At 34.1% G+C, this 11,427-nt stretch overlaps 1 protein-coding gene and 1 non-coding gene across 2 annotated transcripts; both read right to left on the bottom strand.

The window, feature by feature from the left end:
- Positions 1–499: 499 nt before the first annotated feature.
- On the bottom strand, positions 500–2,480 carry LOC108473153 (GDSL esterase/lipase At4g28780-like). Its single transcript, XM_053021253.1, has 5 exons — positions 2,234–2,480; positions 1,996–2,141; positions 1,146–1,379; positions 867–1,051; positions 500–743 (listed from the first exon to the last, which is right to left on the bottom strand). Exons 1-5 carry the CDS (start codon positions 2,478–2,480, stop codon positions 500–502), a joined length of 1,056 nt encoding a protein of 351 aa, XP_052877213.1.
- Positions 2,481–10,174: 7,694 nt separating this feature from the next.
- On the bottom strand, positions 10,175–10,281 carry LOC128284435 (small nucleolar RNA R71). The gene has a single exon (XR_008274862.1). It is a non-coding gene; the product is annotated as a small nucleolar RNA R71 (small nucleolar RNA).
- Positions 10,282–11,427: the final 1,146 nt, after the last annotated feature.

The following is an 11,427-nucleotide window of genomic DNA, read 5'->3' as shown; positions in this document are numbered from 1 at the left end:
CATTAATATTAACTACTAAAATTTAAATCAAAGCAACGTTAACTAAGCTTTAGAATGATGCGGTAAATGGGAAAAAGGTTAACTTTGATATGTACAATGCACTAATTGATTTTCCCCATTGAAGTAATAATAAATAATTCAAATGAATGGAGTCGTTAAACTTGATTAAAAGCTCCGAGTGGCGTCATTGCCAATGCCATGTTAACTAATATTGTACGACAGAAAACAACAAAATAGGTGAATTATAATAGTATAGAAAATACTTGTCTCGCATCTCGTTAAGAATGGTAGTCCACTTGATTATTGCAGATTACATATATGATCTTATTTAAGTTGAGTAGGTTCAGAACGTGAAGTTTAAGGACAAACAGGTCGACTCAATAGCTATTTGAATCGCATGTTTGGATTGGAGCGGTCGAATGAATATCCAAAATTCACTATTTCATGTGTTAGAAAACAATATTAAGATGCGAGACTGTGTGTTTGCGGGGGATGGTTCCTAAATGTTAACCCCCAACAACTGACTGAAATTCATGGGAGCCACAAACGATTCGGATCCACCGAATAGTGTTAAGGCTGCCAACTCCGAAACTCGCTGTGTCGGATGAAACTGGTCCCAAAACAAGTATTCGTCACGGTTAGAACAAAAGCTAGCCGTTTGATTGCATGCGTACGTTCCATTTCCACAGCAGGCCGATGTAATATCCCTTAAACCTGAATCACAAAGAGCTTGGGCTTGTAGCCTGTGGTATAGTAACTATCATTTAATGGTTACAATTTATAATTGAAACGGGAAATGCTTACCGAAGGCGAACATATTTTCCATCATACCGGTGGTCATCAAATACGTATTGGCCAGCGAATACCTTAAATCTGGGACTTGGGAGCTAAGCTTTTCTAGTAAGGCCACAGCCTCTGTATAGAATGCTTGCGCAAACCGCCGAGCTGGCTCGGAACAGTTACCATTGGCTCTAGCTCGAGCAAATGGGGTGCACCCGATCGGTGGAACGGTTAAGATACCTAACTTTCGGGCGCCAAGCTCGTATAGAGTCTTGAAGGTGAGTCAACAATAGATGCTAATAGTTAGTAATGATTTAAGGCACAATAAGTGAAACTAAAGAAGGGCCAAATGGTACGTGACAAACCTTTAAATGGTATTCATATGTGGATACAAGGGTGGCATTGAACTCCGGTATGGTCATTGGTGGTCTGGTGATGTTAAGCAGGTACTCGAAGATGTCATTGCTGCCAACGCTGATAAGAAAGAATGCTTTGGAAAGAATGGCATCGGTAGCTGCATCACTGGCCGTCATATTTGTGATATTTGATCGAACGGTTGAGAATTGTTGGATCTGATCCCCCATGGATATGACCTTTCTCTGCAGGTCATAATGTAAACCTTCAGATTTATTTTCCCTCATTCAGAGAATTTCACAAGAAAAATAAATAAATATTTGAAACATGGGTAAGAGATGGATATTCCTTGACGATGACATGGTGGCGATCGGCTTGAGGTTCTAGCATTCTAGGATGCAAAATCATGGCATTATGCGAAGTGGACTACCGATTGCCCAATTAGTATTTTTTAACGTCTAATTTTGTTTTCACTCCTCTATTACATTGAATTTGAGATTCAATCTCTCTACTTCAATTTAACATTATTTAATTCTTTTAGGTTTATATTATCATTACTAAGTCCAAAACTATGATATGATTTTTCATTGTTATTTAATCTTATAATCATGTTCAATCAATCATGTCAGATTAAATGTTTAAAGTCTACTACTATTTCTCCCAACGGTTTATTATTTGTTTTACACAGGAAAACACTTCTCTCCATGAACTTCATTTATATATAATCTGGGTTTAAAGAGGCATAATACAGGCAATAATATGGGATTTTCTCACTCTATATAGGCAAAAATATAATTAATGTTTAAAGGGGAATTAATTGTAGGCAAAAATCTTAATGTGGAGTTTTGACAAAATGCTCACGTATTGATACTGTCCAGTACTATTCAAAATACCGGATCCTCCAGAGGCAAAGTTGGCGCCCTTTAGTATATTCTTCCTGAAAGTCGACGGATCATTGACAAGCTGGAGAAACGGTGGTGGACTCCTCCGCAGACCCAACAGCCTCACTAAACAAAACCATGTCATCAATAATTAGCATAAAGGAAATGGAAACAAAAACCAATCACTTGAATTAAACAAATGTTGGATATTATTGTACCTATTTCATCAGCAGTGTTAAGACCATTGCTGAACCTCCCCGTTGGCTCTGAGTAAGGGAAATCAATGCCGTTGAAATAGAAATCTGCCTTTGCGAGGCATTCAGGTATGTAGTTATTAGTCCCAACATCAAGGGTTGAGTCCCCGAAGATGTAGACAGCCGGCGGTTCTGTTGTCGCCTCTGCCAAAGCTACTGCAAGTAGTGACACCAAAACAACAAGGAAAGATGAAATGTTCCTCTTTGCCATGAGATTGAACTTGTTATGCTCCCTTCTGGACTTTCTGTTGGAATATCCTTGAAAATAAAAAACTTGGGTCGTGTAATTTATATATGTTGAACGTAATTTGTGAACAAACAGGTAATGATAAAAGCCTCGTTGTTCCAACCTGTAAAGACTATTATTATTCCAGGCGGTATATCCTAAGCAAATGAATCCCACGCACGAAGTAGAATAATCCCAAATGAAATCCTTCGTTTTAAGAAAAATACAAAAGCAAATTAAGTTATTTATTAAGGAAAAGGTACTATTGCACTAGATCTCATCAAAACTTCACAAATAATCATGTGTGGGCGAGAATAGTACTAAGATGGATGACCTCTTGAGAAGTTTTCGTATTACACCCCTTACATTTATTAAAAAAAAATTCAATAAAACCTCATCCAATTATCATAAAAAAAGAAATTAGGAATTATTACATAAAAACAAACTTGTAGGTGGCCTAATCATTGGCATATATGAAATATATTCGCAAGCATTGTGTTGTATATATATACATTTCAAAAATTACCGATCCAGTTGAGAGAATTATGTTGTGCTTTTCACCCAAATCAGGAAATATAACGTAATAAATGACAAATAATTTATCATTATTGATTGGTGAAAAAACTTAGGTGGCAAGGCTACATGTATATATATGTCTATCTTAATTAGATTTTAGCTGCTTCGAGTATATCATCCTCTGTATTGGTATAAACAATGCCCGTCATTTTCAACCCACCCTTCATGCGTCCAAAATATGAATATCCCAAACCATGAATTTCCTTTTGCTTTGCTGGATAGTCTAGAGATCAGTATTCTTTTAGTTGTGAGTAAAACTTTTAGCCGCATCTTTGTTGTTTCTTAAATTAAATTATATTAAAGTAGATTTCTTTTCGTATATTTACAATCATTATCTAGTAATGTAATTTGGCAATCAGTTTTGTGCCAAGATATCACTGGACATTATTTGCGTCATTTCTTTTCCTATTCATTTACAAGTGTAGGCTGTAGAGCTAAGAAAGTTGCCTGGAACTTTACTTGAATTTTGATCGGTAATCTCTAACAAGTTTAGAATTTAAATTTAAGGGATAGTTATAAATTTATATATAAATGTTGATTTAATATGTAATTTAATATATGAAGTTAATTTGAGTCGTGGTTCACATATATCTATATATGGAATTTTGATTTTGATTCATTTGTAAACATTTAAAGAAATGAATATATATATTTATTTTCATATAAGATTAATATAATTGTTTGTTTATGTTGGGTTAAACCAGAATTATGCAATGAACAAGAAAGAAAAAAGAGAAAAATTGGAAACAAATATTTACATGGAGAAACCCCTCCGAATAGGATAAAAAACCACGAGCAAATTTTTTTTTACTAAAACGGAAAAAATCGAAAAAGGAGTACAAGATGAATTAACAAACAAACCCGAACCTGAAATAATACAAAGTTCTCCCGAAATTTCCACAAAACTCTCTCTTAATTATGTTGTTGAATCAAACTCTTTAGGATTATTAAAAGTCCTATTTATAGGTTAAAATTTGTGACTAATCTAATTAAAATATCCTAAAGGTATAAGAGTTCGATTGGGAAAAGATAGTTGGGCTTAACTAGGAGAAGAAACCTGGTTTAGTAGGGAACACGTTGCCACGCCGTGACGTAGCATATTGCCTCGTCCGGACGTCCTTCTTTGTGTCATTGGGACATGACGATTCTTCTAGTTAGGATGTAGGTTCTTCCTTGCCATGACGTCAACTCTGTTTCATCTGAAATGTGAGGCACACTCCACAGTTTATGCAACATATCAATGTAAAATGGTGTTAATTTGATAATATTATTAGTAATTTGTGAAATTTGAGTCAAATTAAAATTTCATGTACAAAATTGCAAAAAATCAAAGTTCATGTATGACATTGTACATTGAATCAAAGTTCATGTATAGTTTTGACATACATTATGGGTTTGCTTAGTTGAGTGGAAATGTAAAAGGCTGGAAAGAGGGAGTGAAAATGTGGAAATAAAATAAATTTTGATTGTAATTGGTAGGAAAAATAAAGTGAGAGAAAAGAAAATAGAAAAGATGACCATTTTTCATTCTAACGTATAAAAACCAATTCTTATAAATTGGAATGATAAGAGAAGAGAAAATGAGAGATAGGTGTATATTAGTTCAAAATTATGTATTTTTAAAAGTTTTATTTTCTTTCCTCTTATTTTCAATTCTATCAAACAATCAATGAAAAGAAAATGTCAACTTTTTTCATCTTTCCTTTCCTATCAAGCATACCTCTATGAAAAGAAAAATTATTTTAGAGAACATTCTCTATTTTTTTTTGAAAATTGAGAAACACGTTTGGTAAATGAAAATAGAAATTTATTCTCAATAATGAAAATGGTGAAAACACAATTGGTATGTATTACCAAAATATTGAATTGTGTTTTTAAAGACGATGAAAATTTAAAAAAAAAAAGTTTAAATGTAAAAAAAATAAAAAAAGTTGTTTAGGATTCGAATTAGGGTAAATTTGATGCATAAAATGAAACTTAAAAATCACTAATTTTCATTTTTTTTTTTCATTTTGCCAAAACATTTTTTTTGAAAACAATGAGAACATGTTTTTTTTTTTTTACAACACGTTTGGTTCACTAGAATAAAATATGGCTGTAATGGAATAGAGCTGTAATCAGTAATTCAATTATTTGGTTGAATGGGATGGAATAGAGCTATAATAGCATTTTTTGTTTGGTTGAATGGAATATATGTTGTAATAGCATAAGAAAAAGAATTAAATGACCAAAGTACCTTTAGTAGAATTTTTTAGATAGATGTTTATTGTTATTGTTATTAAATTTTAATAAGATTATTGTTAAATATATTTTAATAATAAATAATTTAATTATATTTTATCATAATTATTATTAATACAATTTAATAAAATAATATGTAATTTAATAACATTCTTAATATAATTATTATTAAAATATGAATTCATAAAAATCATAATTTATAATATTACAAAAATAATATATAACCCACTGTAATAGTATATTTTATGGCATTCTATCATGTCATTGTACTTTCCAAAGTTACTAAAACATAACTAATACAACCATGATTTTTAATGATCAGAAAGAAATCTTCTTACCCATTCCAATCGCACAGAAGAAGGTAAACTAAAGAAAATGAGCATTTGCGTTGGATGGTCTGGAATTTTGCTCAACGCACGATAGCGTTCATCCTCAGTTAATCCTTCTACTTCACATAAGGTCGGATATAATTCTAGAGCACTTTTTTGAATGGTCGTTTCTGACTTTTGTTGAATTAGCACTTCGGAGGCAATGCTCCTACTTATTTCAAGGCTAACAGTCTGTATGTTTTCCCCTAATAACGTGATAGCATTAATAAATAAAGTAAAAGAAATTTGTTCACTTGCATCAGAACTAGTTTTTTTTCTTCTTTGAAAACGTTGAATCATCTTGGTTTCTAGATGGTTGCGGTTGTGTAGCTGAGAAATCAATCTCATCCAAAGAAACACCAATTTCGCATCCATGGTAATCGTTTATTTCTTCATGAATATTTGCAGTAGCTACATCCTCAACATCTACAACAATCACAAATACAAATACTTTTAACATATTTATTCACAATTCATGCAAATATATATAAATATAATATTATTTCAGTAATTTAGATTATGGATTCTAGCATTTTTTTGAGCAAAAAGCGACCACAAGGGTCAACACAATTTATTACGTAACATCACTAAGAACAATATTGTGGATCTTCTTTGGATAATCCATGTCAAAAACCCATGTTTTATCTTCTCTACACATTTTAGTACAAATAAAATTAACTACTTTATTACAAGACCGATTTGACCAAATTAATTTAGCCGACTTAAAGTTGTTGAAGGCAGCTCTACACGCCTTGATTCTAGCCCCGATAATGGTAACGTCCGTTCTACAACTATTCATGATGTTAACAAGACCCACATGGTCAGTTTCAAACAACACATCGCCATTAATATTGAGATAACCGACCAACTCAATGCTTTTTTCAAAAGCAATACATTCTGCCTCCTGAACTGACATTTTTGTGTAGATGAAACCCCTTCCTCCGCACAAAACCACTGTTGTCTTGAATGATAACCCCGTACCCTATTCTGTTACCATTCACTGTTGCGTTGAAATTTATTTTAACATAGCCTATAGGAGGTTTATCCCATTGTTTCATATCATCATTCTGGGAGAGCACATGTGTATTCAACAAATTGTAGATTCTGAATTCTTTGCCAAGGTTGCTAGCTCTATCCCAAATAGTATGCATTTTGTCTTCTTTACCCTTGAAAATGAAATTGTTCTTACTATTCCAACAATTCCATAAAATGGTTATCAAGTCAGCCATTACTCTTTTGTCTAAAAATCTCATCATATTCTCCAGCCAATCTACACAGCTATCATAATGCTCTGTCATAGCTCTCATATCCCACCCTCCTATGGAAAGGACTTCACAAGAAGTAGGGTAGTCTCGAAGAGCATACAGCAAAGTTTCATTCATGGCTCCACATCTCGGGCAGCTTTGGTTTAAACCGATTCTGATGGAAGAAATTTTAACATTTGTAGGAAGAATCTCATGACCAACTCTCCAAGCAAACACCCGAATTTTAGGAAGAGTATCAAACTTTCATATAGACTTCCAATAGAACCTATGCGGTCTGAACCCTATTTCTTTCAGGAGAAGCCATGAATAAGCCGATTTTGATGTGAAACAACCATGAGGGTTGTGGAACCATACAATTCTGTCTCTCTAGCCCGCATTCCCAATGGGTAGATTACAAATTTTGTCTCCCCAATCTTTCCCATTCATCAAATAGACTTTATCAATATCCCATTTTCTATTATTCACCAACCAAAGATCTCTAACACTATTGACCTCATGGTTAATGATATTTAGAATGAGGGTATTCCCATTTAAGTCTTCAATACCCCAGTTATCAGCCCTAATATTAATACAATCTCCATTACCTACTTGCCAGCTGAAACCTTTTTTTAACTTTTCCGCAATAGCAGCTATACTCGCCCAAGTAAACGAAGCTTTGTTCAAACGTTTAGCATTAAAAATATTATCATCGAGGAAGTACTTGGAAGACAGAATTTTAAAACACAGGGAATCTTTGTTGTTGATGAGTCTCCACATTTGACAATCCAAGAGTACAATGTTAAAAATTCACATATCACAATACCAATACCCCCTCATCCTTTTAGGCAGGCACAAATTCTTCCACGAGAGCATCGACCAATATTTTCCATTTTCCTTTCCAGACCACCAAGTTCTACTTATCTTTGATTGAAGCTCCTCGATCACAATCTTAGGGGCTAAGAAAATAGACAACGCTTATATAGGGATAGATTGTAACACCGTCTTTATAAAAATCTCTTTGCCTCCATATAAAAGTAATCTTTTAGTCCAGCTATTTATCCTGTAAGAAAATTTATTAGTAACCTCAAAGAAAGATTCTTTTTTTCTTTTTACCAATAGGAAGGCTTATGCCTAAGTATTTTTCAAACTTCTCCATAATTTTCATTCCAAGGAGATCACCAAAATATCTTCTTTGATCCCTTGAGGGTGTTAGGGCTGAAAAGAACCATAGATTTTTCATAGTTTATTTCTCAATCAGAGGCTGTGATAAACCATAAAAGTAACACATTTTAATCTCATACTTATCATGTTTTTGGATGATTTATTATATAATTTAGTGAATTTGATGCTTCTAATCCTTTAATTTCATGTTTCCATACTTAAGTGTGTATAGGGGAACAAAAGGAGAAGAAAACGGGCCAAAACAAACTAAATGGGCTGATTTAAAGATCCACACGGCCAAGACCATTTCCACACGGGCTGAGCACACATCCGTGTGAGCCACACGGGCTTGCCACACGCCAATCTAGCAGATTGTGTTGATATCATTCCCTATTTCCCAAACACATAGAAAAAGCTAATTTTTAGGGTTTCTAAGCATTCTAAAATCTATAAATACACACTAGAAGAGGACTTAAGGGGACACATGGAGTAGAAAGCAGAAATTACTCGAAGAAAGCCATTGGAATCATCTCGGAAGCAGATCCACTTCAAGATTGAAGATCTCCCTTCAAATTTCTCTCGAAGTTTATTTGGGTTTTTTTATGTCTTGTTGTTTTTCTAAATTTGAGATGTTTTCCTTTTACATTATGAACTAAACTCCCCAAATACCTAGGGAGGATGAAACCTACGATGAATCTTATTATTTAATTATCTGAATTACACGATAAATACTTGTTCTTGTTCTTAATTATGTGTTCTTAATCCTTGCCTTAATACTTTCAGGATATTAATCCAAGTTTGATGTGCTTATTCAGTAGAGCAAAAGTCCCTGTTTAAGAGTAGATCTAACATAATTGAGCGGAGTTGATTGCAATCCTAGAAATAAGACGACATAAATCTACTGGATTAGAGTCAAATTTAATAGGGGAATCCATAAATTGAGTTAATGCGATGATAGAGGTTTTAATTAGAAAGAGATTTTAATTAATCAACCTAGAGTCAATTGCTCTTAGTCTCGAAAGATATATTAACATAATTTAGGGATTTCTACGGATCAAGACAAGTGAATAAATTGTTTGATTTAGAGTCAGAATAATAAGTGAAGTCTAGGTGGATTATTTCCTGGGTATTGTCTCTCTCATTGGTTTTCTTAAGTATTTTCCCAATTCGATCTCTGTCGCGTTCATAGTTAATTAGTTTAATTTTTTAAATTAAAACAATTGCTTTAATTATTAGGCTAAATAATAGAAAGATAGTTATTACTAGTACTTTTAATCATTGTGGATACGATATTTCGGACTTACTATAGCTATACTACTATTCGATAGGTGCGCTTGCATTCGTCAAAATAATAGTTAGTTTCGTGATCCATCAAGTTTTTAGCGCCGTTGTCGGGGACTAAAATATTAGGAACACTTAATTTTTTATTACTTTAGCCATTTTTATTTTTGTTTTTACTTTAATTTACTAACTTTTTCTCTTATTTTCTTCTGGCAGGTTCTTTTAGTTTATGACTAGAATAAACCATTTAGGACCTCTAGTATTTGATAGTGAAATTGAAAGCACAGCTCGTAGAAATCGTAGAGAAATAAGGCGGAGTCTACAGTATATATAGGAAGAGCAAGAGGACGATACCAATATTACCGAGGAGATGGCTGAAAATCAGAATAATCCGCTACCTCCTGTAGTTGCCGTGAATCCTGTAGACTAGAATCATGCTCCTCATACTATGTATGACTATGCGAAGCCTAATTTAGCAGGGGCCGAATCGAGTATTTTGAGACTTGCTATTGCTACAAATAACTTCGAACTGAAGCCGAACACAATTCAGATGATCCAACAGTTTATTCAGTTCGAAGGTTTGCAAGATGAGGATCTAAATACTTATTTGGCTAACTTTCTGGCGTACTATGATTCTTTCAAAATTAATGGCTTTTCTGATGATGCCATTCGCCTTCGGTTATTTCCCTTCTCATTGAGGACTAAAGCTAAATAGTGGTTGAACTCTCTACCACGAGGTTCCATCACTACATGAGAGCAAATGACCGAAAAGTTTCTATTGAAATACTTTCCCCTAGTCAAGACGGTAAAGTTGAGGAATGATATCTCTTCCTTTGTGCAAATGGACTTAAAGACCCTATACGATGTATGTGAGGGGTATAAGGATTTATTGAAAAGGTGTCCTCAACATGGGTTATCCTTATGGTTACAGGTTCAGACTTTCTACAATGGTTTGAACCCTTCAACTAGATAACTGATCGATGTAGCCGCTGGCAGTACCCTAAATAACAAAACACCTGAGGAGGCTTATGAGTTCATTGAAGAGATGTCACTGAATAATTATCAGTGGCAAGTTATGAGGACAAAATCGATGAAAGCAGCTAATGTTTTTAACATTGATGTAGTTACCATGTTATCGAACCAGGTAAAACTTCTGAGTAAAAAGATTGATGGTTTATATGGTTCTACGCAGGTACATCTGGTGATGTAATGCAGCACAAATGGAGGAGGGAACCTTCTAGAAAGTCAATCCTACAACCCTAACGCAGAAGATGAACATGTTAACTATATAGGTAAAATTCTAGACCTCAGAATAATCTCTATAGTAACACTTATAATGCAGGTTGGAGGAACCATCCCAACTTCTCTTGGGGTGGTTAAGAAAATTAGAGACCACAACCCCCTCCAGGCTTTCAACCACCTTACCAGCAGGAAAAGAAGCCAAACCTTGAGGAGATGTTGACGAAGTCTATTTTGGTGTCAGAAAATCGCTTCTAAAACACCGAAACAGCACTTAAAAATCAGCAAGCATCGATTCAAGGGCTCGAGAATCAAATGGGCCAGCTGGCTAACATGATTTCAAAAAGACCACAAGGTAGCTTACCAAGTAACACCGAAACTAACCCAAGAGAACAACTTCATACAATTACAGTAAGAGATGAAGAAGGGTTAGTTAAACCTAAACCAGAATTGAGGCAAGAGACTGTGGTAGGTAAAGGTAAGGCTGAGGTGAGCCACAGTGAACAGAAATCGATAAGTAAAGAGTATAAACCTCATGTGCCATACCCCAATGTGACAAGGAAATACCATACCAATAAGAAATTTGGTAAATTTCTTAAACTCTTGAAAAAGTTACATATTAACTTACCATTTATTGAAGCTTTTTCGCAGATGCCCAACTCAGTCAAATTTTTAAAGGAGCTTTTAGCAAACAAACAGAAGTTAAATGATGCGTCGCACGTGGAGCTAAATACAGTCTGCTCAGCCATTCTACAGAATAAACTACCCAACAAATTGAAAGATCCAGGGAGTTTTACTATTCCTTATTTAATTGGTAGTTTA

Source organism: Gossypium arboreum, chromosome 11 (assembly GCF_025698485.1).
Source record: "Gossypium arboreum isolate Shixiya-1 chromosome 11, ASM2569848v2, whole genome shotgun sequence".
NCBI lineage: Eukaryota > Viridiplantae > Streptophyta > Magnoliopsida > Malvales > Malvaceae > Gossypium > Gossypium arboreum.
Note: the sequence above shows the minus strand (reverse complement) of the source record. Positions and strands in the feature narration are given on the sequence as shown.